The sequence below is a fragment of the Hyla sarda genome, chromosome 5 (assembly GCF_029499605.1).
Source record: "Hyla sarda isolate aHylSar1 chromosome 5, aHylSar1.hap1, whole genome shotgun sequence".
Lineage (NCBI taxonomy): Eukaryota > Metazoa > Chordata > Amphibia > Anura > Hylidae > Hyla > Hyla sarda.
Genome location: NC_079193.1, coordinates 301045078 through 301072619, shown reverse-complemented (window position 1 = coordinate 301072619; position 27542 = coordinate 301045078). Strand labels below are relative to the sequence as shown.

The 27542-nt window shown below is 41.8% G+C and overlaps 1 protein-coding gene across 1 annotated transcript in view; it reads right to left on the bottom strand.

Moving 5' to 3' along the window:
• Positions 1-3288: 3288 nt before the first annotated feature.
• The window catches only part of DNAJC5B (DnaJ heat shock protein family (Hsp40) member C5 beta), a 58310-nt gene continuing 34056 nt past the window's right edge, over positions 3289-27542 (bottom strand). Inside the window, exons 3-5 of the mRNA XM_056518572.1 lie at positions 22239-22452; positions 18531-18705; positions 3289-3465 (exon numbers count right to left, since the gene is read on the bottom strand). Of these exons, the coding sequence (XP_056374547.1) occupies positions 3374-3465; positions 18531-18705; positions 22239-22452 (481 nt within the window). The 3' untranslated portion in view covers positions 3289-3373. The remainder of the gene's footprint in view (positions 3466-18530; positions 18706-22238; positions 22453-27542) is intronic.

Genomic DNA, 27542 nt, shown 5'->3' with positions numbered 1-27542 from the left:
GGAACTTCAGCGGGATCCATGGCCGGATCTACTGTCACGATGCCGGCTGGCAGGTAGTGGACCCTCTGTGCCAGAGAGGGATTGGCGTGGACCGTGCTAGTGGACCGGTTCTAAGCCACTACTGGTTTTCACCAGAGCCCGCCGCAAAGCGGGATGGTCTTGCTGCGGCGGTAGTGACCAGGTCGAATCCACTAGCAACGGCTCACCTCTCTGGCTGCTGAAGATAGGCGCGGTACAAGGGAGTAGGCAGAAGCAAGGTCGGACGTAGCAGAAGGTCGGGGCAGGCAGCAAGGATCGTAGTCAGGGGCAACGGCAGAAGGTCTGGAAACACAGGCAAGGAACACACAAGGAACGCTTTCACTGGCACTAAGGCAACAAGATCCGGCAAGGGAGTGCAAGGGAAGTGAGGTAATATAGGGAAGTGCACAGGTGAAAACCCTAATTGGAACCACTGCGCCAATCAGCGGCGCAGTGGCCCTTTAAATCGCAGAGACCCGGCGCGCGCGCGCCCTAGGGAGCGGGGCCGCGCGCGCCGGGACAGAACAGACGGGGAGCGAGTCAGGTAGGGGAGCCGGGGTGCGCATCGCGAGCGGGCGCTACCCGCATCGCGAATCGCATCCCGGCTGGCAGCAGGATCGCAGCGCCCCGGGTCAGAGGACGTGACCGGAGCGCTGCAGCGGAGGGAGTGAAGCGAGCGCTCCGGGGAGGAGCGGGGACCCGGAGCGCTCGGCGTAACAATTACCTTATGAGAAGGGTTTTCAGTTCTTCTCCATTGTTTACTTTCGCTTTGCCTTATTATTGCCAGAGACTCCTTCCAAAGGCTGTGACAGGCCCTTCCATTTTACTGTAATATTATTTTTTTTAAATTTTGAATATAAACTAGTGTTTGGGGAAAAAAGGGCTTCACAAGCTATATAGTAGCTCCATGAGCTGCCTCTATAATATGTATGCAGTTGTGTACACTATAATTTGCAAATTGAGCAGTTAAATAGTCACAGACTAGTTAGAATGGGTCTATACTTAAAGAAGAGGTACAGTGGTAAGAAATTAATATGTTTAAATAATTGTCTGATCGCAGGAGGTCAGACCGTCGGGACTTCCGTGATCTCCCATACTGGGCCTCGGCTCTGCACTGATCAAGTGCAGTTCATACCCAGCAGGTCAGCTGGTACAAAATGCCCCATGCATTTATCTCTATGGGACAGAAGTCTCCGCCTTTTCCATGGAGATGAATGGAGGGGGCGCATTTGTACCAGCTGACCTGTAGTGATGTCGCGAACATAACATTTTCGGTTTGCGAACGGCAAACTTCTGCAAATGTTCGCGAACCGGCGATTGACTTCAATGGGCAGGCGAATTTTAAAACCCACAGGGATTCTTTCTGGCCACAATAGTGATTTAAATGTTGTTTCAAGGGGACTAACACCTGGACTGTGGCGTGCCGGAGGGGGATCCATGGCAAAACTCCCATGGAAAATTACATAGTTGATGCAGAGTCTGGTTTTAATCCATAAAGGGCATAAATCACCTATTATTCCTAAATTATTTGGAATAACGTGCTTTAGCCCCCTTTAGGCAGCACATAGAGCCCCCCTTTAGGCATCACATAGTTAGATCCCCCCTTTAGGCAGCATATAGATTCCCCCATATTAGGCAGCACATAGTTAGAGCCCCCCTATAGGAAGCACATAGGTAGGGCCTCCCTTTAGGCAGCACATAGAGCCCCCTTTAGGCAGCACATAGTTAGATCCCCGCTTTAGGCATCACATAGTTAGATCCCCCCTTTAGGCAGCACATAGATTCCCCCATGTTAGGTAGCACATAGTTAGAGCCCCCCTTTAGGCAGCACATAGAGCCCCCTTTAGGCAGCACATAGAGTCCCCCATATTAGGCAGCACATAGTTAGAGCCTCCCTTTAGGCAGCACATAGAGCCCCCTTTAGGCAGCACATATTTAGATCCCCCCTTTAGGCAGCACATAGATTCCCCCATATTAGGCAGCACATAGTTAGAGCCGCCTTTAGGCAGCACTGGTTTTATTTCACAGCCCAAAAAGTTTTTATTTTTATTTGAACAACTGTCACACCAAATGTGATTTGCAGTAGTGTGACAATGAGCAAAAAAGGTTGCCAGCGGAGTTCCCCTTTTAAGCAGAGGTCCCCAACCAGGGTGCCTCCAGCAGTTGCAAGACACACAGACTGAACTTATAGCCCCTTAATACTGTGGTTAGTTGCTTGAAGGAACTTAAGTTTTACACTGGAGTACCCCTTTTAACCAGCGGTCCCCTCCCAACCAGGGTGCCTCCAGCTGTTGCAAGACACACAGACTGAACTTATAGCCCTTTTAATACTGTAGTTAGTTGCTTGAAGGAACTTAAGTTTTACACTGGAGTACCCCTTTTAACCAGTGGCTCCCTCCCAACCAGGGTGCCTCCAGCTGTTGCAAGACACACGGACTGATATTTGAGCCCTAAAAAGGGCTTTTTTGGCTGCTGTCCTCAAAGCAGATGTTAGACTAGTGCTTTAGGAGTAAAGTGGACCCTGAATACACCACCTAGCAGCAACCTAGCTATCGCTTTCCCTATACAGCAGGAGCAGCTTCTCTGTCCCTCCACTTTCTAAGCCTGCAGCATGCCGAATGAAGGTAAAATGGCGTCTGTGCAAGAGGTAGGAGGGTCTGGAAGGGAGGGACTGCTGCTTATTTGCTGTAATGTGTCTGCTGACTCTGACTCACAGGGTCAAAGTTTACCGCAATGTTAAAGTATAGGGGGCGAATCGAACTTCACATATGTTCGCTCGGCGATGCGAACGCGAACATGCTAAGTTCGCCGGGAACTCTTCGCCGGCGAACAATTCGCGACATCTCTACTGACCTGCTGTGTGCGAAACATCACACACAACAGCTCAACCAGGTCCCAGCAGTCGTACCCTCTGCGAACAGACATTTATCCCCTATCCGATATCACTGGACATCTCCTTTAAAATCATAAATAACAATTATAGGTTATGATATTGAAACAATTTGATTGGTTATTACTGACAACTATACAATATTTTCTTTAGTTTTCAATAATAATTCACTCTATTTTAAGCAACCTAAATGTCATCAGTGTTAAAATGTAACATCACAGTCATGAAGCATACTATGAAAGATGTAGGTGTTTGTGACATTAGCCTGAAACCACGTTTCAAAAATACCCCAAAGACAATTCAATTTCATTGTACATGTAGTGTGTTTATTTTTAAGAGACCTTTCCAGTCGAAATCCAGCCATGACGCATATACTCCTGTGCAGCTAGAACTATATAATTGTCTGTATAGAACTTTATTGATATATAAATAGTGGTGGTATAACTGTGGTCCTGTTTTCACTGTTCAGGAATCCGTGTAAGAACGACGACTGTCTCCGATCAGCTGGGTTTTCTCATTTGCATTTGTTGGTTGCATTACTATGGGGGTATGACCATCTAGGATAAAAATAACCAAATTAAAAAATAGTTTGTTAATCACTTTTACAATTTTGAACATGAAATAGAATAAAGAATGCTACATATATTACAGGAACACAGGAATTAGATATTTTGAATAATTACAATAAATATAGTTGTAAACTCGAAATTGCTGAGAAAAATTATAAAAATGTAAAGTCTAACTCTATTATAAGCCCTGAAAAAGCAAAAAGTGACATTTCCGTCCCTTTATGGAACCTTTTTTAAGCATAGTATTATACAAGTGACCAGTGTATATGTTGTGTTCAATAAAACAATTATCAATGACAAATATGTGCATGATCAGCAATTAAAAGTGTAAACAAAGTCCACATGTTGTAAATACACACAAGAGAAATTATGCAGAAAAAAATCTAATCTCATATTATGGTGGTATATACAGTAAACAGTAATAAAGAGATCATCTCAAGTGTCATCTCTTTTGTATATATACAGCATGTGGACTATGGGGGAGATTTATCAAAACCTGTGTAAAGGAAAAGTGGTGCAGTTGCCCATAGCAACCAATCAAATGGCTTATTTCTCTTTTTAAGAGGCAGCTGCTGTAGCTAAAACTGAAAAACCTTGTTACAATAAGTCTTTTTGTAGCTCCAGTGTTAAAACGTATCCAGTTTCTTGACTAAAGACTAACATCCAGTCAATAATTGAGCATTGTGAGAGATTGTATTGAGCTGCTATAATGGTCTGAACTCAATAACTTACAGATTGTTAAAGTGTACCTGTGTTCAGCATAAATGTTTTATATAATGTAAATAATACCATTATATGTATATTTTTAACATACATTGGTTACAAAATATGTACATGTTTGTCCCTGCAGCTATTGCCTGTGTGTCTCTATGAAGAGTCCAAATACAGGAAGTGGGGGTGGACAAGCAGGACTCTGTACAATCATAGGGACACACTGCTGCAGGGGCAGCATTTTTTCACTCAAAAATATACACATTTTTTAACCAATGTATATTACAAATATACATATAATGGTAATATCTACATTATGTTAAAAGTTTTTATTGACGACAGGTACACTTTAATTCCTCATCTTGCTTTAGCCAAAAACTAAAATTTGTTCTTGAGAATTGTAGGAGTTGCCTCATTGTGCCTTTCTGATAGCTGTATCATGTATTAGGAAATAGTTTTTATGCAAATCCCTACTTAAAGGGGTACTCCGCCCCTAGACATCTTATTCTTATCCCCTAACCAAAGGATAGGGGATAAGAAGGGGGTCATGCCCTCTCCCATAGACATGAATAGAGGGGGCATGGCATGACTTCACAAGAGGGCGCAGCCTGACATCTTGTCTCCCACCAGGGGAAGCCAACATTCTAAACACATTGTTTAGAATGCCAGCTGCTGAACGAGATCGCGGGTGGTCCCAGCGGCAGGACCCCCACGATCAGGCATCTTCTCCCCTATCCTTTGGATAGGGGATGAGATGTTTAGGGGTGGAGTACAACCTTTAAGTCGAGTACTTGGTTCTCACTATGAAATTAACAAACTAAAATGTATGGGGGTAGAAAATGTCAGCAGATGAAACATAACTACGATAGGTGGACCGATAATGGACATTTGCACAAGTACTTGTACTCGTGCAAATGTCCCCAATAGCGGAGTCCCAGTGGCGGGTATCAAGAAGGTGGGGTAAGCCGCCTGCACTCTCCGCTTTCAAACTATGCAGTCCGCTCAGCAGTCCAACATAGCCCAGACCCGCATTAACCCTGTAGACACTGCAATCAAAGTTGATTGCGGCTTCTAAAATTCCTCACATACTGCTGGTTAGCTCAGGGATGCTGATAGGGATCACCGCGGTGTAATTGCGGTGTCCCCATCAGCTGTGAGAATGGCCGCAGGTCCCTTACCCTGCTCCGTGAGTCCAATCTTCACTCCTTTACTGCTGCCAGCCATGGCAGGCATTAGTAAAGGAGCGCCAATAAAATTGATCTCCGCTATGCTATGGCATAGCATTGATCAGTGTATGCAATCTACAGATTGCATGTAATAGTCCCCTATGGGGACTAAAAAAAGTGGGGGGGGGAAATTGTAAAAAAAAATTAATGGGAATTAACCCCTTCCCAATAAAAAAAACTTTGAAATGGGAATTAACCCCCTTTCTTTTCTTTATACAAAAAATCCCTCTTTCTTATAAAAACACCCCCTTTTCCCTTAAGGATACGTTCACACAATCGGATCCACAGCGCATTTTACACTGCAGATCCGCCGCTGAAGTACCGCTACATGTTGCCTTTAGATGTGCCGGCCCGGAGCCGCAATACGCCGCTACAAGCAGACACACTGAAGCTACACAACACATGCGCGCTGCGTCTCACACATTGCAGTGCGTATTGCCGCTTTGAGCAGGCACATCTAAAGGCACCACATTGCAGTCCTTCAGCGGCGGAACCGCAGTGTAAAATATACTGTGGATTCACCCGTGTGAACGTACCCTTACGGGAAAAAAAAAAACCTGTCACATGACATTGAAAAAGGTATCGGTAATTGGTATCAGCGAGTAGTTAAAAAAAATATTGGTACTCATTCTCAGTCTTAAAAAAATGGTGTCGGGACATCCCTAAACTTAACCTTTAATAGTGTGGGCTAAAAATGTACGTAATCCCCACTCAGAAAGACAAGTATAAAATGTTCAAACACTAAATATGACAACAGATCTGCAGTCAAATACAGAAAATAAAGTTTTTTTTTTAAAATAAAATATGTATTATCAGGTGAGGTGCACAAGGGTTATACCCCAGGGTTTGGTTTCATAATAACACTTAAATAAGTGTTCCTTCCAAGTGTACAAACACAGATAATAGAAGACTGCACTTATGGAGATGAAGATATTCATCCTAATATGTTAGTATCATCTAGATAGTAAATAAGATATCATTGTGGCAAATCTGGAAAAAATAGAACCCGGCAGAGAAGTGGTGGTGCATGTAATTACTTTTACATTATTGCTTCATGAAATGAAATCTCGGCTTTGCACACATATATTGCTTATGACAGTCTGCACTGAAGTCTAAGCCCTGGAATATACATTTCTGAAGTTTTTATAACATATTTGTGGAATGATTTAGAAAATTGCTTTCTTTATATAGTGGCAGCTCTTAGTCTATGTCCTCTAGAAATAAATAGCTACGCACACTGAGGCTTTACAAGTATCTACTTAGACTTGCAGGGCAAAAATGGTGACATGAAGAAATTACATTGAGATGTGAATTAAGTTGATGATGTCACAAACATTGTTTCTAAAATTAAAAAACTATGATAAACAAAGCTTCACTACATTGTGGAGATGGAATGAGCCCTATACTATTCAATCCCGAGAGCCATAGTCCTTTGTAGGTCATTGCTCACATTTTGTATTTTTTGTAAAAGGAACAGGATCATCATTATAATAAGTATATAATGGTGAAAACTAAACTCTAAACGCTTTTCAGGAATACACAGAGGCATACACATACTTATACACAGAGGAATGCACAGAGGCATACTCAGAGGAATACGCAGAGGTATACACAGAGGCATACACAGAGGCATATACATAGGCATACACAGAGGCATATACATAGGCACACACAGAGGCATAAACAGAGGCATACACAGAGGCATAAACAGAGGAATACACAGAGGTATAAACAGAGGCATACACAGAGGTATACACAGAGGGATAAACAGAGGTATACACAGAGGTATACACAGAGGCATACACAGAGGCATATACATAGGCATACACAGAGGCATATACATAGGCATACACAGAGGCATAAACAGAGGCATACACAGAGGCATAAACAGAGGAATACACAGAGGTATAAACAGAGGCATACACAGAGGTATACACAGAGGTATAAACAGAGGTATACACAGAGGTATACACAGAGGTATACACAGAGCCATACACAGAGGTATACACAGAGGCATACACAGAGGTATACACAGAGCCATACACAGAGGTATAAACAGAGGCATAAACAGAGGTATACATAGAGGAATACACAGACGCATATACAGAGGCATACACAGAGGCATAAACAGAGGAATACACAGAGGCATACACAGAGGTATAAACAGAGGTGTACACAAAGGCATACACAGAGGTATACACAGAGCCATACACAGAGGTATAAACAGAGGCATAACAGAGGTATACACAGATATTTAAACAGAGGTATACACAGAGGTATAAACAGAGGTATACACAGAGGGATAAACAGAGGCATAAAAAGAGGCATAAACAGAGGTATACACAGAGATATAAACAGAGGTAAACACAGAGGTATAAACAGAGGTATACACAGAGATATAAACAGAGGTAAACACAGAGGTATAAACAGAGGTATACACAGAGATATAAACAGAGGTAAACACAGAGGTATAAACAGAGGTATACACAGAGGTATAAACAGAGGTGTACACAGAGGCGTACACAGAGGCATACACAGAGGTATAAATAGAGGCATACACATGGGCATGCACAGAGACATACACAGAGGAATAAACAGAGGCATACACAGAAGCATACACAGAGAGGCATACACAGAGGCGTACACAGAGGCATATACAGAGACATACGCAAAGGTATACACAGTTGCATACACAGAGGTATACACAGCAGCATACACAGAGGCATACACAGAGGTATACACAGAGTCATACACAGAGGCATACACAGAGATGTACACAGAGGCGTACACAAAGACATACACATAGGCATACACAGAGGTATTCACAGAGGTAGACCCAGGTAAAAATAGAGGCATACACAGAGGCATAAACAGAGGTATACACATAGGCATACACAGAGGTATACACAGAGGTAAAAACAGAGGCATACACAGAGGCGAACACAGAGGTATACACAGAGGTAAAAACAGAGGCATACACAGAGGCATAAACAGAGGTTTCCACATAGGCATACACAGAGGAATACACAGAGGTAAAAACAGAGGCATTCACAGAGGTATACACAGAGGTATATACAGTTGCATACACAGAGGCATACACAGAGGTAAGAACAGAGGCATTCACAGAGGTATACACAGAGGCATACATAGTTGCATATACAGAGGCATACACAGAGACATATACAGAGGCATGCACAGAGTTATACACAGAGTTATGCACAGAGGCATACACAGAGGTATACACAGAAATCATGTGAGTATCCCTTTATTTATTAATTATTTTTATTACATTGAGCCTTTCACTTTTATTTTAAGAATATTGCAGACAATCCTCTTTGGGTGAGGGCTTGGCAGTTCCATAAGCCTTCTTGTTAATGTAACAGGGTATCCTTTAAAGCATCTTAGGGTGAAAGCCTGGTGGTCCCATAAACTTTGTTGTTAACTGAACACTATATTAGGTTTTTGCATTATGGTTTAGCCTTGGATGACTGAGTTAAGATTTAATCTGTCGCTCAGAGATATGACTTTATATTCATTGAAAGAAAAAAGAGGTCCTGGGGCATCTGTGTCAGCGCTTCTCCAAAGATGAAAGCTGATATCCCAATTTTGTGGATAAAAGTTGGCTTTATTGGTAAAATGCATGCAATTACAGCGTATACATTGGTATTGACTAAATGGTATATTATGTAACCATTTGTGAAAGTGAGCACTATGAAAGTCCAAATAGCTGTTTGCATCAACTGTTTTAAAGTGGGTGGAAGTAATGATGGATGTATCTTTAAGAGAAATGGTGATGTCCCGAAAGCGTATTGCATTTTTGCTGTGTTCCAGTGTAAAATCTAAACCTCAAGTGTTGTGATTGAGGTGTGCTAATAGTTCTGTAATGGTATCGGAGGGACCCTTCCAGATAAACAACAGGTCGTCAATGTATCTTCAATATGTCATTATATTTGACATAATCCTTGGGTTCTGTAGTATATAGATGGACTCAAATGCCCCAATAAAGATATTGGCAAAATATGGTGCTACTTTTACCCCCATAGCGGTCCCGAGCCATTGATGGTAGATATTCCCATCATAGGTGAAATTATTGTTTTGCAATATGTAGGCAAGTGCTTGTAACAAGAATATTCTATGGTCGTCTGTGATGGTAAGGTCTTTTTGTAGGCATTCCTTAACACATTGGATGCCCAAGGTATGTTCTATATTTGAATATGAAGCTGAGACATCACAGGTAATAAAACTGTAATCAGATTGCCAATGGAGGGGTAACAGGTGTTCAGTAAGTTGTGTTGAGTCACGTAAGTAACTTGGCAATGTGATAACGTATTCTTGTAGATACAAGTCCAGATAATGAGCCAGATTACTGAAAGTAGAATTGGTATTGGACAAAATTGGTCTACCGGGTGGAATTGATACAGATTTATGGATTTTCGGAAGGAGGTAGAAATAAGATTTATTGCAATTTGTAGAAAGAATGAAACTCTGTTCGTCTTTTGTAAGAATATTTTTTCTCCATTGCTGAGGAGACAAGGGCTTTAAGATCTTGATATATCTTTGGAAATGGATCAGTAGAAACTTGTTCATAATATATTTTATCTGATAGTATTCAAAGTGATTCCGCGTGGTACTGGTCATAGTCCTTTATGACCAGTCCATCCCCTTTATCCGCCGGTCTCATTACAATTTCTGTATTTTCTGTAAATTTTTCATAGCAATCATTTCATTTTTTTGTTAGATTATCATTATTGATGTGGGCTCCTATTTTTGGGTGGAGACTGTTAAATTCTTTGGAAACCAGTTGTTGGAATATTTCTATGTTTGATCCTTGTGATTGCACTGGAGAAAGTATGTAGGGTGCTCTGACTGTTTGATGTCTGGTATCCTTTTACATAGAATGTGTCGGCAGATAAGAACCATTTGGCCCATCTAGTCTGCCCAATAATCTGAATACTATCAATAGTCCCTGGCCCTATCTTATATGAAGGATAGCCTTATGCTTATCCCATGCATGTTTAAACTCCTTCACTGTATTTGCAGCGACCACTTCTGCAGGAAGGCTATTCCATGCATCCACTACTCTCTCAGTAAAGTAATACTTCCTGATATTACTTTTAAACCTTTGCCCCTCTAATTCAAAACTATGTCCTCTTGTGGTAGTTTCTCTTCTTTTAAATATGCTCTCCTCCTTTACCGTGTTGATTCTCTTTATGTATTTAAAAGTTTCTATCATATCCCCTTTGTCCCCTCTGAAAATCTAAAAAAAAGTTGGAAGTGGTCTGATTTATTTTGTGGACAGAATGAGAGCCCTTTCTTTAATAAATAGGTTTCAAAGGGAGAAAGTTTGTACTTAGAGATGTTAAAAATGTACACTTTGTCTTCAGTCTTCTGAGTGGTCTTTTTATCTTAGCAATTTTCCTTTTTGGCCCCCTCTGGACCCTCTGTTTCTTCTTTTTTTTCTTTTCAGGCTGCCTTGGGTGAAGATACTCGGAATCCTGCAGCGTTGGGCTCTCCCCTAAAAAATGCTGGTTTAGAGCCTCTGCTTATTGTCTGTGATTAATTTTTGGTACTTAGGTCCTCAGAATTAGGGGGATTATTGGGTTCTTCTGATTGGTGGGGAGAATTCTGTATGTCAGGACTAAAATATCCCGATAAGTCAGGTATATTTTTGTCTCTAATGGTATCGTCATCATTAAGATCTCCCATTGTAGTATTGACAGACAATGTAAAGAGATCTGCCAGGGTAGTCTGTATATCTGTAGTATTTCCTCTAGGGTCTTCTGGTAGTGGTTTCTTTCCTTGATGTTTTTTAACTTCTTGTTTTTGCTTCTCAATGCTTTTCAAGTTTGTGATTAGATTTATGTTAGCTAGACCTTGGTGTCACTAGTGGATTAGTGATCGTAGGTAGAATATTTGGTATGGTAATGGTATGGTTAAAGTTGAAATTCCCGCTATGCCGGGCTCTGGATGTCCGGGCAGAGCGGGTGGGAAGATGGTGGTGGGTACCGGCGTGCAGGAGGAGGCCAAGTGACCGGCGATCGCGGCGGGACCGGCGACAGGCGGCGGCAGGCAGCGGCGGGATCGGCGGCAGTAAGGAGGCGGCGGAGGAGGCAGCAGTGAAGATCAGTGGTAAGTGATCTTCACTGCTGCTTTATAGGAGTTGCCAAACTACAACTCCCAGCCTTTGGCTGTCTGGGCATGCTGGCAAATGTAGTTTTGCAACATCTGGAGGCCCACAGTTTGAAGACTACTGTGTAGTGGTGTCCAAACTGTAGCTATTCCAGATGTTTCAAAACTACAACTCCCAGCATGGCCAGACAGTCCAGGCATGCTGGGAGTTGTAGTTCTGTAACATCTGGCCCTTCATATGTTGCAGACCTACAACTCCCAGCATGCCTGGACAGTCTGGGCATGCTTTGAGTTGAAGTTTTGCAATATCTGGAGGGCTACAGTTTGGACACAGTAGTCTCCAAACTGTTCTCCTCCAGTTGTTGCAAAACTACAACTCCCCGCATGTCCTTCGGCTGTCTGGGCATGCTGGGAGTTGTAGTTTTGCAACAACTGGAGGCACCCTGGTTGGGAAACACTGAGTTAAGTAACAAACTCTCATTGTTTCACAACCAGTGTGCCTCCAACTGTTGCATAACTACAACTCTCAGCATGCACAGACAGCCAAAGGGCATGCTGGGAGTGTTAGTAGTATGCCTCCGGCTGTTGCATAACTACAAGTCCCACGATGCCCTTCAGCTGTCACTGCATGCTGAGAGTTGTAGTTTTTGCAACAGCGGAAAGCACACTTGTTGCAAAACACTGAGAGTTTGTTACTTAACTCAGTGTTTCGCAACCAGTGTGCCTCCAGCTGTTGCAAACTACAACTCCCAGCATGCACTGACAGACCATACATACCTGGACAGTCTGGGCATGCTTTGAGTTGAAGTTTTGCAATATCTGGAGGGCTACAGTTTGGACACAGTAGTCTCCAAACTGTTCTCCTCCAGTTGTTGCAAAACTACAACTCCCCGCATGTCCTTCGGCTGTCTGGGCATGCTGGGAGTTGCAGTTTTGTAACAGCTGGAGGCACACTGGTTGCGAAACGCTGAGTTAAGTAACAAACTCTGTGTTTTGCAACCAGTGTGCCTCCAGCTGTTGCATAACTACAACCCCCAGCTTGCATGGACAGCCAAAGGGCATGCTGGTAGTTTTGCAACAGCTGGAGGTTGCCCCCCCCCCCCCCATTGTGATTGTACAGGGTACATTCACACAGGCGGGGGTTTACAGTTTTCCACCGCAGCTCAAACTCCCAGTGGGAAACTCACTGTAAACCCCCACTGTGTGAATGTACCATAAAAACACTTCACTACACTATAACACACAATAAAGGATAAAACCCTACATATTTATATATTCATTTACCCCTACATAGCCCCCCCCCCCCCCCCCCCCGCAAATAAAAAATGTCTTGTACGACACGGTTTCCAAAACGGAGCCTCCAGCTGTTGCAAAACGGCAACTCCCAGTATTGCCGAAAAGCCATTGACTGGAGGCACCCTGTTTGGAAAACACTGCCGTGAGGTATTTTTGGTATTGAAGGCAAGTCTGATTCTTGCATCCGGGTCCATCCCTATTCAAATCCCTTATTTAGGCCTCAAATGCGCATGTCGCTCTTTCACTTCGGAGCCCTGTCGTATTTCACGGCAACAGTTTAGTGCCACATATGGGGTACTTCCGTACTCGGGAAAAATTAACTAACACATTTTGGGGGGCTTTTTCCCCATTTATGAAAAGGTAAAGTTGGGGTCTACTCTATCATGTTATTGTAAAAAAAAAAATTCAATATTTACATGCTGTGTGGGCAAACTGGGATTTGTAGTTTTGCAACAACTGGAGGGCTACAGTTTGGAGATCACTGTGCTGTGGTCTCTAAACTGTGGCCCTCTAGATCTTGCAAAACTACAACTCCCAGCATGCCCACACAGCAGTTTGCTGTCTAGGAATGCTGGGATTTGTAGTTTTGCAACATCTGGAGGGCCCCAGTTTTGAGATCACTGTGCGGTGGTTTCTAAACCATGGCCCTCTAAATCTTGCAAATCTACAACTCCCAGCATGCATGAACAGCAAACGGTTGTAGCCCTTTGGCGATCAGTACATGTTGGGAGTTCTAGTTTTGCAACAGCTGGAGGCACACTGGTTTGAACATACTGAGGTTGGTAATAGAACTTAACAAAGGTTTTCCAACCAGTGTGCCTCCAATTGTTGCAATTGTTGCAAAAGTACAACTCCCAGCATGCACGGTCTGTCAGTGCATGCTGGGAGTTGTAGTTTTGCAACAGCTGGAGGTTTGCCCCCCCCCCCCCCCCCCCATGTGAATGTACAGGGTACATTCATACGGGCAAGTTTACAGTGAGTTTCCTGCTTCAAGTTTGAGCTGCGGCAAGTTTTCCGCCACAGCGCAAACTCCTAGCGGAAAACTCCTTTTACCCCTTATGAAAAGGAAAAGTTGGGGTCTACACCAGCCTGTTAGTGTAAAAAATTAAGATTTTTTCACTAACATGCTGGTGTTGCCCCATACTTTTTATTTTCACAAGAGGTAAAAGGAACAAAAGACCACCAACATTTTTAACACAATTTCTCCTGAATACAGAAATACCCCATATGTGGGCGTAAAATGCTCTGCGGATGCACAACTAGGCTCAGGAGTGAGAGTGCACTATGTACATTTGAGGCCTAAATTGGTGATTTGCACAGGGGTGGTTGATTTAACAGCGGTTCTGACACAAACGCAAAAAAATAAATACCCACATATCACCCTATTTTGGAAACTACACCCCTCACAAAATTTAACAAGGGGTATAGTGAGCCTTAACACCCCACAGGTGTTTGACGAATTTTTGTTAAAATTGGATGGGGAAATGAAATTATTTTTTTAACTAAAATGCTGGTGTTACCCTAAATTTTTCATTTTCACATGGGAAAATAGGTAAAAAAGCCCCCCAAAATTTGTAACCTCTTCTCTTCTTAGTAAGAACATACCCCATATGTGGATGTAAAGTTCTCTGCGGGCACACTACAATGCTCAGAAGAGAAGGAGCGCCATTGGGATTTTAGAGAGAATATTTGTCCAGAATTGAAGGGCACGTGTGTTTACAAAGCGCCCATAGTGCCAGAACAATGGACCCTCCCCCCACATGTGACCCCATTTTGGAAATTACACCCCTCATGTAATGTAATATGGGGTGCAGTGAGCATTTACACCCCACATGTGTCTGACAGATCTTTGGAACAGTGGTCCGTTACAATGAAAAATTAAATTTTTCATTTGCACAGCCCACTGTTGATCTATCAACGGCACCCCTTATTAAATTCTGTGAGGGGTGTAGTTTCCAAAATGGGGACACATGTGGGGGGGGGGGGTCCACTGTCTGGCACCACGGGGGGCATTGTAAACGCACATGGCCTCCCACTTCTATTCCAACCTAATTCTCTCACCAAAAGCTCAATGGCGCTCCTTCTCTTCTGAACATTGTAGTGCACCAGCAGAGCACTTGACGTCCACACATGGGGTATTTCCATACTTCCATCCAAAATAATGGGGTTACAAATTTTGGGGGGCATTTTCTCCTATTACCCCTTGTAAAAATGTAAAATTTAAGGAAAAAACAAGCATTTTAGTGAAAAAAATGTTTTTTTTTCCATTTACACATCCGACTTTAACAAAAAGTCGTCAAACACCTGTGGGGTGTTAAGGCTCACTGTACTCCTTGTTACATTCCTTGAGGGGTATAGTTTTTTTTTTTTTGCTGTTCTGGCACCATAGGGGCTTCCTAAATGTGACATGCCTCCCCCCAAAACCATTTCAGCTAAATTTGCTTTCCAAAAGCCAAATGTGACTCCTTCTCTTCTGAGCATTGTAGTTCGCCCGCAGAGCATTTTACATCCTAACATGGGGTATTTCCATACTCAGAAGAGATGGGGTTACAAATTTTGGTAGGCATGTTTTCCTATTACCCCTTGTACCACTGTACCCCTTGTTACATTGCTTGAGGGGTGTAGTTTCCAAAATAGTGTGGTTTTTTTCACATTTAGGAAGCACCATAGGGGCTTCCAAAATGTGACATGCCCCCCAAAAACCATTTCAGGAAAACTCACTCTCCAAAATCCCATTGTCGCTCTTTCCCTTCTGAGCCCTCTAGTGCACCCACAGAGCACTGGACATACACATATGAGGTATTTCCTAACTCGAGAGAAATTGGGTTACAAATTTTAGGAAGATTTCTCTCCTCTTACCCCTTGTAAAAATTCAAAAACTGGGGCTACAAGAACATGCGAGTGTAAAAAATGAAGATTTAGAATTTTCTCCTTCACTTTGCTGCTATTCCTGTGAAACAACTAAAGCATTAACACACTTACTGAATGTCATTTTGTTACTTTGAGAGGTGAAGTTATTATAATGGGTCATTTGGGGGGTATTTCTAATATGAAGGCCCTTCAAATCCACTTCAAAACTGTACTGGTCCCTGAAATATTCCGATTTTGAACATTTTGTGGAAAATTGCTGCTGAATTTTGAAGCCCTTTGATGTCTTCCAAAAGTAAAAACATGTCAACTTTATGATGAAAATATAAAGTAGACATATTGTATACGTGAATCAATATATAATTTATTTGGGGGTGAAGAGTAAAAGCATCTCAGAGTTATTAATGCTTAAAATGACAGTGGTCAGATTTGCAAAAAAGGGCTGCGTCCTTAAAGTGAAAATGAGCTGCGTCCCTAAAGGAGATGTCTCACGGAGAAAAAATGGACAGGTTTAGGTGCATAAATTAAAGTTATATAACTTTGTAAATCACTTTCATCACCCATGCTGCATGGAAAGTATGTTTTCACTGATTCTTTTGTCAGACAGGAAGCTCAGCAGTTCCGGTTTCTGGTGACTTGCGACCCCCCATTCACCTCCGTTATACTGGGGGCCGTGACGTTGCACATTCACACAATACCTCACACAGCCTTCAGTTCAGCTGCCCGCCCCGTGCACAGCCTCTGCCCTCCCCATCTGACAAATATTAATTTACCCTCCTCCCCTCCTACGTGGTTGGCTGAGCAGCTTTGAATATGCAATAGCTGCTTCAGCCAATTAGAGCAGCCCCTGCGCGCACTCTCACATTCATTCTTATCACATGGCAGGTGAGAGCGTGACCTGGCAGTGTTCTCCCCTGCCTCAGTCCAAAATACAGTAATCACCCTCATTTGTCCCCTCTATTTGTCACCCTGCACTCTCCCCTACTTCTGGGCACTTTATCTGTGTCCTCCCGGATGAGACAGGCTGCCACCTGTGCTGGGGAAGCTAGGGGCGTAGGAGAACGGGGGAGCGTGGGGAAGGAGAGAAATGTGTGGGCGTAATTGAATTAATGAGGGGGTGGAGAAGTGAGGCAGTGTAGGCTGGGCTGGAGCCATGCTAGACACGCAAGGCACTGTGGGAACCGAAGTGCAGACCGGAAGACAGGGAAATACATGAAGCAGGAAGTAACAGGATTTCAGCGGCGATTTCGGGCTAACGGAACGGGCAATTTGGACGGGGACAAGGTCATCATGAAGGTAAGAACGTGTACTTTAATATGAGCTTTTTTTTTTTTTTTTTTTTTTTATTGGAGCATGGGATTTCTTCTTTAAGAGCTTAAGGATGGCCTATAAAAAGACCTTACCATCACAGATGACCATAAAATATTCTTGTTGCAAGCACTTGCCTGGTAAAAGTAGCACCATCTTTTGCCAATATCTTTATTGGGGCTTTGGAGTTCGTCTATATACTACAGAAGCCCAGGATTGTATCAAATATAGTGACATATTGACGACTTGTTCTTTATCTGGAAGGGTCCCCCCGATACCATTACAGAACTATTAGCACACCTCAGTTACAACACTTGCGGTTTAAATTTTATTCTGGAAAAATGCAATACACTTTCTGGACATCACCATTTCTCATAAAGATACATCCATCATTACTTCCACCCACTTTAAAACAGTTGATGCAAACAGCTATTTGGACTTTCATAGTGCTCACTTTCACAAATGGTTACATAATATACCATTTGGTCAATACCAACGTATACTCTGTAATTGAACGCATGTTACCCACAAAATTGGGATATCGCCTTTTATCTTTGGAGAAGCGCCGACACAGATGCCTCAGAACCTTTTTTTTCTTTCCATGAATATACCTTACTACAATGAAGGTGAACCTACACCGGAGGGGCTTATGGCTGCCGACCATATTATTTATGCCAGCATAGGAGTAGTGCCCTGAGCGCAACCTGATTCTTTTTTCCTTCTTTATTAATAAGAGATATGACTTTGACTTATGAAGAAACATTTCTGCCAACACACTGGCAGGCAAAAGTAATCGTGACGCTCGTAGATGACTTTAGAACATTACTTAAAGAAATTTGTTTGGTTGTATGAAATGCATTACAGTGTTACTATCATTTATAAAAACCTTTCACATATCATTCAGATGTGTCAAAAGTTTAGATTGCACCAATTCTCAGTCCTAAGACTTGCTGCAATCGTGAGTTATAACTAAGTAAAGCGGCCGATACCACCAAATCCGACTGATGTGCTCCATAGACTATAATGTCACAAGGTTATATAAATGACAGTAATGCTTTAAAGGCAAAAAAAAAGTCCACAGTCTCACTATGTTCATTTTGGCAAGTTAATGTATAACTAAGAAGAAAACACAACATAACACAGATTAAGGGCAGGGTTTTGATTTCAATAGATGCCCCAGATCCTCAAGAGCAAACCCCTCTGTTTTGGCTAATAGAAAGAGAACTTTAATATGGTAGTTCGACTTCAGCATTTAAAGGGATTATCAAGAAATAGCATATTTCTTCCAAAAGCCGCACCACAGCAGTTCTCAGGTTGTATGTGGTATTGCAGCTCAGTTCCATTAAAGTGAACGGCTCCAAGTTGTAATACCGCTCACAACCTAAGTACAGGTGTGGCGAGTAAATTTTTTTTTAAAGAAAATAGTTCTGATGTTCTAATCTTGGATATCCCCTTTAAGTCATAGTGAATAAATATGTATAAAGCTGCAGTATTGCAGTATGTGTTCTTTGTCACCTGATTCCATGTCTGTTTTGATCTGTTCTTCCAGGTCCTCAGGTGACACATAGCACTCATATTCTTCTCCGGTTGATGATTTTGGTTTACATTTTCCAAAGCAACAATTGCAGCAACAACAGAGACAGCAGCAAAAGTAACATCCAGTCAGAAGTCCACATATAGCAAACAACCCCTAGTGACAAAGACAGATACAGGATTTGATCAGAGGAAATTGTGCTGTGCATTAAATGGGTAGTCTGAAAAAAGCATTAAAGGGGTACTCCAGTGGAAAACAATTTTTTAAATCAACTGGTGCCAGAAAGTTGAAAACAGATTTGTAAATGACTTCTATTTAAAAAATCTTAATCCTTCCAGTACTTATCAGCTGCTGTATACTACAGAGGAAGTTCTTTTCTTTTTGAATTTCCTTTCTGTCTGACCACAGGGCTCTCTGCTGACACATCTGTCCATGTCAGGAACTATCCAGAGTAGGAGCAAACACCCATAGCGAACCTATCCTGCTCTGGACAGTTCCTGACATGGACAGAGGTGTCAGCAGAGAGCACAGGGGTCAGACAGAAAAGAAATTAAAAAAGAAAAGAACTTCCTGTGGATCATACAGCAGCTGTTTAACTTTCTGGCACCAGTTGATTTAAAAAAAATTTTTCAACTGGAGTAGCCCTTTAAGGACACAACATGTGTTCTTAACAGGTGAGCCATGTGTCTAAGGCTATAAAACTGCCAATAGAGTCTCTGAGGCTTCCCATTCAACTAAATAGCCTCTTTGTGTGTCCCCATATTGTGCATAAAACCGAAAATTGGTATACTCCAGTATGTATTTAGGTATAAAGAGAATATGGCCATTGTAGACTGGTTGGCTCATTCTCAGTGATCTACGAGGAGGAAGACTATACACTACATTGAGCCTACCCCCTTATAGTGGGGGCCCTAATTTTTCTCTAAGGAGAGAGCACACCGGGTGCTAAGAACAAGGATAGTGATTGGGAGGCGTTGTTTGTTTGACTTTTGTCAGCTTTCGAAGTGTGTTGTAAAGGTGAGGAGTTTGAAGCAGTTGCCAAGATGCATAGCTGTGGTAGTGGAACTGGTGGTAGGCATGGTGATAGTAGCAGTTATAGAGGGGATATGATGAGGGACGGCAAGGAGCCAATGAGAAATCAAAACACACTGAGTGACAGGGATTATGAGGAGGACTATTATGATGGGGTTTTGGACAGGACGTGGGAACTAGGTGACAAGGAGGTGACATTGTCAGAGCAGGAAGGTAGTGATGGCACTGGAAACGATAAAGCTGAAATAAAGTAGGGCCAGAACATTTGCACAATCTCCCAAGGGTAGGCCTGCTGGAATGGTCACCTCAGGAGCAGATGACAGGACACTGCTGCCTGCCAGAGAAGAAGCATGGTCAGGTGGTAGGTCTTTACAGTACTCTGCAATGTGGCAATTCTTCTTTACCTTTTCCACATAAAACCAGGCAAAGTGCTGGATCTACAAGCAGAAAGTCAGACATGGCCAGGGCACATGTCTAGGATCTACCGCTCTAAGTATGACACCTACCACCTACCCTCTATCTCATCCACAAGCTCTTCAACAGACATTTTACAGTCCTACACAGGGCAGAACATATTAGCTAACCTTCCTCTCTTCTTATATAGATCTAAATGACAGTAACGCTGTATTACATTTGCTATGAATAAGTAGGAAAGGCAACATAGCGGAGAAGTTACTGCCTAGTCTGCAAAAAAAATACTTCATCTGAAATTGGGCAATAAGGCTGTGCTACATCTAGGTGGCATGACACATTCTCAGTGTATGGCACATGTTCTAAATCTGGTTTATAGATTTCTCCTAAAAGTGTATGCTAGTCTGGAGAATGTACTGGCAATGTCCAGGAGAGGTTGCATTCGCTTTAGCCATTCTGAAGCATGCCCTCCTACACTATCAGCGGAAAAATGGTCTTCCTGCTTAATCTGCAACTTTCCAATATGCAAGAATGATCACCACCACCTGAACGACCAGGTGGATTCATACCTGAGCTGTGCCTTTTCTTTTGCAGACAACATCAGCCCAGACCCCATGAACCTCTGTGTCATCTGATAAGACCATTGGCCAGAACTGGCCTAGTTTTTCATGGGTGTTTTGACTTGTCCACCCTCAAATGTAGCATCAGAGAGACGGTTTAGCACAGCAGGTGGTATCACCTCAAGTGAACAAGATTGTCTACCAGAAATGCGGGAAAAAGTCAAATTTGTTGAAATAAATCTGGCATGGAACAATAAGGAATTTAAAACTCCTGTGCCAGATGCCACTGATTAGATATTCCATTGCTTCTGTTGTCTGTCTGGATACTATTACCACCAACCCAGCTGTCAATTCACCTGTACAACCGATACCTCTGCTGTCTACTGGCTGCTACTCCCTCCAGTCAACCACCCATGCTGTTGATTCCCTAGTACTACCTTTAGTCTACTACCCCTGCTGTCCACTTGCTACTACAACAACCAGTCCACCACCCCTGCTGCCGATTGCTACTAACACAGATCCCCTTTCCTGTCCTTTGTTTTACACTGTTCTGCTGTTGATACACCTACTTCTACCACCACCCCTGCAGCTGCTACTACCAGCCCAACTCAACTAGATGGTTCGCAAAAAGGTATATTTTTTTGTGGATTTTCATGCATTAAAAAAAGCCACTTAACTTTTCAGTACATTAATCCTGTTGCTACTTTCTAAAATTGAAAAAAATTTGGACAGCTCGTAAAAAGCCATTGATTTGTTCAATACCTTTGTGTGCGTATTAACACCAGCAGATAACTGTGAACAAAAAGGAATCATTTTTGAACGTTTTTTAATTCTAAAAGGCATACAAAATATGCTAGTGCAGTGTGCTTTTAAAAATACTTATAGTTACCACAGGTACCACCAGTTTATCCATAGCCATGCATGTTGCCATAACTGTTTACATTTTTCAAAACAGCTAAAAAGCACTTGGATACACTCCTAGGTGACTTAGTGTTATACATGGCTTTTAGGGCCCTTAGACGGTGTTATACAGGAGCTTCAGGGTTATTGCCAAGGTTTGGGTTCGTCTCAAACTAGTTCTGTCTGAACCAGACTTTTTGCGAAAATTCGGCAAACAGGCCAAACTTTTGAAAAGTTAAAGGGGTATTCCAGGCCAAAACTTTTTTTTATATATCAACTGACTCCGGGAAGTTAAACAGATTTGTAAATTACTTCCATTAAAAAATCTTAATCCTTCCCATAGTTATTAGCTTCTGAAGTTGAGTTGTTGTTTTCTGTCTAACTGCTCTCTGATGACTCACGTCCCTGGAGCTGTGCAGTTCCTATGGGGATATTCTCCCATCATGCACAGCTCCCGGGATGTGACATCATCATTGAGCAGTTAGGCAGAAAACCTCAGAAGCTAATAACTATTGGAAGGATTAAGATTTTTTAATAGAAGTAATTTACAAATCTGTTTAACTTTCCGGAGCCAGTTGATATATATAAAAAAAAGGTTTTGCCTGGAATACCCCTTTAACTCAACTCTGATTCTGACATATGTATGAACATATGTACAGCTGCTTATATTGACATATAAAAAGTAGAAATGTAAAGTATATCAACTGTCAAATAGACTCTCTGACAGGTCCCGCTGACACAGACCGGCTTTTCAGAGAATATGAGTATTATTTTTAGCTTCTTTACCTTTGCCCACCAACTAGACAGCATGAAATATGTGTTAACATTTTCTTCTCCAAACTGCTCTGCAACGTACAATCCGAGGGATCCATACTTGTCGTAAATATTCCTCTTAGATACGTCAGATAGTATTGAATGAGCATTGTTGATCTCCTTGAATATTTCAGCTGCTTGGGGATCGTCTGGATTTTTGTCAGGATGATGTCTGAGAGCTAGTTTTCTTTCATCATGAGAAGAGGATGCAAATGAAAAAATGTGTTAGTATGACAGCGAAATAAACAGATTTATTGATTTACACATAGTAATTGTAGATATGAAAGTTGTAAATGAAATGTCCCCAGCTTCTATTACTTCTGTGCGCTGCTTTGTTCATGCACAGGACCCACACCCAGAAGTGCTGCAGCAGAAGTTGTCTCTGAACTTTTCCAGCCTTCCATGTGGCCAGAGACAATATGTCATAAGTCACATGGTCTTCAGGGGGCGTGGCTATGCTGAAGTGGGTGGGTGGATAGCATTATTTCAGTATGCCTTGCTACCCACCCATTTTAGCATGGCCATGTGACTGCAGCAGAGACCATGTGACTCATGACATATTGTCTGTGGCTGCACAAAATGCTGGAAAAGTTCAGAGAAAACAAAAAAAAAAAAAACATAAAAAATAAAAAGACTTGCATTACAGCACTTCTGGGTGTGGGCCCTGTGCATGAAAAAGGGGGCAAAAGGGAACTTGGAGGTAATAGAAGCATATTACACTGTATTAGAACATGGCATTATGGGCTCAATTGCTGAAGAAAAAAATCCTGGAAAGTCCTTTTAAAAAAAGCAGAGACATGTAAAAAGTTTAACACGTATCACGTCTGTGATCAGGTCCTTGAAGTGGTTAAATTTAGATTGTAAGTTTCTTCTGTCTCATTGATCAGATGCTCAGTTATTTATGATACTTTTTGTGTCTTGCTTAACCCCTTAACGACCACGGACGTAAATGTACGTCCTCGTTTGGCGGTACATTTACGTCCTGTGTATGGCTGCGAGCATCGGAACGGTGCTCGCATCATACACGGCAGGATAGCAGCCGGGAGCCCGCCGGTAAAGGGCGAAATCCGCGATCGCGCGGATGTCCTCCATTAACCCCTCAGATGCCTTGATCAATACAGATCACGGCATCTGCAGCAGTGCGGTACTTTGAATGGATAATCGGATCGCCCATAGCGCTAACGCGGCAATCCTATCATCCAGCATGGCGGCCAGAGGTCCCCTCACCTGTCTCCGGCTGTCTCCCGGGGTCTTCTGCTCTGGTCTGAGATCGAGCAGACCAGAGCAGAAGATCACCGATAATATTGATCGGTGCTATGTCCCATGCATAGCACTGAACAGTATTAGCAATTAAATGATTGGTATAGATAGTCCCCTATAGGGACATAAAAAGTGTTAAAAAAATAAGTGGAAAAATTTAAAAATAAAAAGTAAAAAAAAAGTGGAAAATACCCTCCCCCAATAAAAATTTTAATTGTCCGTTTTTCCCATTTTAACCCCAAAAAGCATAAATTTTATTGTTATAAACATATTTGGTATTGCCGTGTGCCTAAATGTCCAAACTATCAAAATATTATGTTAATGATCCTGTACAGTGAATGGCGTAAACGTCAAAAAAAAAAAAAAAGCCCAAAAATGCTGCTTTTTTGTCACATTTTATTTAAAAAAAATTAATAAAAATGATCTGAAAGTGTATGCAAATGTGGTATCAATAAAAAGTACAGATGACGGCGCAAAAAATGAGCGCTCATACCGCCCTATATACGGAAAAATGAAAAAGTTATAGGTGGTCAAAATAGGGCGATTTTAGATTACTGATTTTGTACAAATATTTTTTGATTTTTTTTAAGCAGTACAAAAATATAAAAGTATCTAGCCATGGGTATCATTTTATTCGTATTGACCCACAGCATAAAGAACACGTCACTTTTACCATAAAGTGTACAGTGTGAAAACAAAACCCTCCAAAATGTTCAAAATTGTGGTTTTCATGTAATTTTCCTCCCTAAAAAATTTTTTTTCTTTGGTTCGCCATACATTTTATGGTAAAATGAGAAGTTTCATTACAAAGTACAATTGGTCAGGCAAAAACAAGCCCTTATATGGGTCTGTAGGTGGAAATATAAAAGAATTGTGGATTTTAGAAGGCGAGGAGGAAAAAACGAAAACGCAAAAATAAAATTGGCCTGGTCCTTAAGGTGAAAATGGGCTTGGTCCTTAAGAGGTTAAAGGGGTATTCCATGAAAAATAAAATATATATATTTTTTTATATCAACTGGCTCCAGAAAGTTAAACAGATTTGTAAATTACTTCTATTTAAAAATCTTAATCCTTCCAGTACTTATCAGTTGCTGAAGTTGAGTTGCTTTTTTCTGTCCGACAACAGTGCTCTCTGCTGACACCTCTGTCTGTCTCAAGAACTGTCCAGAGTAGGAGCAAATCCCCATAGCAAACCTATTCTGCTCTGGACAGTTCCTGAGAAAGGCAGAGGTGTCAGCAGAGAGCACTGTGGTCAGACAGAAAAGAACAACTCAACTACCTCTGTAGGATACAGCAGCTGATAAGTCCTGGAAGGATTAAGATTTTTTTTATAGAAGTAACTTACAAATCTGTTTAACTTTCTGGAGCCAGTTGATATGAAAAAACAAAACAAAAACAATTTCATGGAATACCCCTTTAACCATTGTGAAGAGCTGCTACAGGTGTTACATATAAAAAAAAAAGTACTATATTTACAGATTTCTAACACAGATGCATCCATGTCACACAATTAATTCCAAATTAGACAGCATGCTGTAAAAAATACCAAATCAATTTACAATGATGGGATTTATAATACATTAAGGGGTGAATTAATACAAAACTACCCAAAATGTATTTCTTCTCATAAAAAAAGCTGTGCGACAATATATTAGCATGTATTATCATAGTAATTAAACTTTTCAGAATGAATCAGCTTGCTTGCAAGTAGTTTAAACAATTCCGCTCCAAAGTAATACCGCAGAGATAGCTACTTAATTCATAAGTGCTATCTAATATCCTCATAATGGCTCATTATGCGGAGTCAAACAATATTGTCAGTTTTAACAATGATTGCTAAGCAAATATTCCACCGCTGTCTGTCATGTTAAATTCAATTTTCTTCAAAGTGAATTTTTCCATTCCACATTTCACCTTTGGCAAATAAATAATAAGCCACTCATTCATATAAAACATCTCAAAATTAACTTGTCTGTGCAAATTATGTGATTGGTTAATAAGGCAAGATGTTCTATGCCTTACTATAAGTACATAAAATACACACAACTGTGTAGACCAGAATTTGTGGACAATGATCTGTTCATTATACTGTATGTATAGATAGAAACTGGCCTATCCAATGGAGAGTGTGCTCACTGTGCTGTTTGTGCGACGCAGAAAAGGTGAACGGATGGACTCTACATGCCTGGTTCCCACCGTGAAGCATGGAGGAGGAGGTGTGATGGTGTGGGGGGGCGTTGCTGGTGACACTGTTGGGGATTTATTTAAAATTAGACATACTGAACCATCATGGCTACCCCAGCATCTTGCAGCAGCATGCTATTCCATCCGGTTTGCGTTTAGTTGGACCATCATTTATTTTTCAACAGGACAATGACCCCAAACACACCTCCAGGCTGTGTAAGGGCTATTTAACCAAGAAGGATAGTGATGGGGTGCTGCACCAGATGACCTGGCCTCAACAGTCACCAGACCTGAACCCTATGAAGGCAAAAGGGCCAACAAGTGCTAAGCAACTCTGGGAACTCCTTCAAGACTGTTGGAAGACCATTTCAGGTGACTACCTCTTTAAGCTCATCAAGAGAATGCCAAGAGTGTGCAAAGCAGTAATGAAAGCAAAAGGCATATGACAGATTTTCACACTTTCTTGTTATGTCTATAATTCCACATGTGTTAATTCATAGTTTTGATGCCTTCGGTGTGAATCAACAATTTTCATAGTCATGAAAATAAAGAAAACTCTTTGAAGGAGAAGGTGTGTCCAAACTTTTGGTCTGTACTGTACTTCATATTTCTCATTCTCTTTAAATCTACTTTTAATTCTGGCTCAAAAACTGAAGTGGAAATTTTCCCCCCAAAAAACTGCCATGTGTGATAGTAGCCTTAAAGGAGTATTGCAGCCATAGAATACTTATCCCCCTATATGCAGGATAGGGTAGGAATGTCTGATTGCAGCGGTCCGACCGCTGGGCCCCCTTGCAACTCCTGTACGTGGCCCGGAACTGCCGCGGCTCTGCTCAGCTAACGTTTGTTTTGTTGACATCACCAAGAGGTTGACAGACACGCCCCTTTATTAAGCTTTATGGGAGAGGCGGGAATGCACAAATGTTGCATCTGCGCCTCTCCCATAGAGATACATAGAGGGGGCCTGTCGGCCACGGCATCATGCATGGGGCTATCTGACAGCTCTCAAACTAAAGCACTATGCCTGCAGCTATCAGAAATGAAGAATTTGCTCAGATAAGCAGGAGCAGGAGCCTGATGTGCACTCAGCTCAGAAGCCACTATGAAAGTGATATCACCTCTGCTTTTAAAACAGAGCTAGTGGTCGGGAACCATAACTATGAGCTAACAACAAGAGGGGAGATAGGAAGAGATATTTACAGAACCAGGCACGTTTCCTAAATTAATTTAATTGCAAACGTGTTTATGCTGCAATGCTCTACACATTAAAACATAATGAAGGAAATAAGAATACCCCTTTAATTTGCCATGTAAAAAAACTGCAAGGAAGGTTTTGTATTACATTTTATAGGATATACCTGGGCTGTATTCGGCAAGCATATATCACCAGATAGGCATGTATTCACATCGAATTACTCACGACCACTACGTTCAGGTCTTCTTGCAGATTTCTTCGTTTTATTTGCATGACTATCCATGCATTTCGTTCACATTCGATGGGTACATAATATCTGTATTCGGTGTACAATGGTTTACATCCCAGACGGGTAAGTTGACAAATACCTCAGCTCCAGCCTGCTGCACTACATTAATCATGCGCGTGATTTAGGGTTGTTCCCAAAAACAAAGAAATCTGCAAGAAGACCTGAACGTAGTGGTTGTGAGTAATTCTATGTGAATACATGCCTATCTGGTGATATATGCTTGCCGAATACAGCCCAGGTATATCCTATGAAGTAGTTGCATATGGTATACGATAAGACTATTTACCCGAAGCGGCTATATGTTTGAATAGATATCTTGAAGTTACGCAATTGTTATGTGAAGTAACCA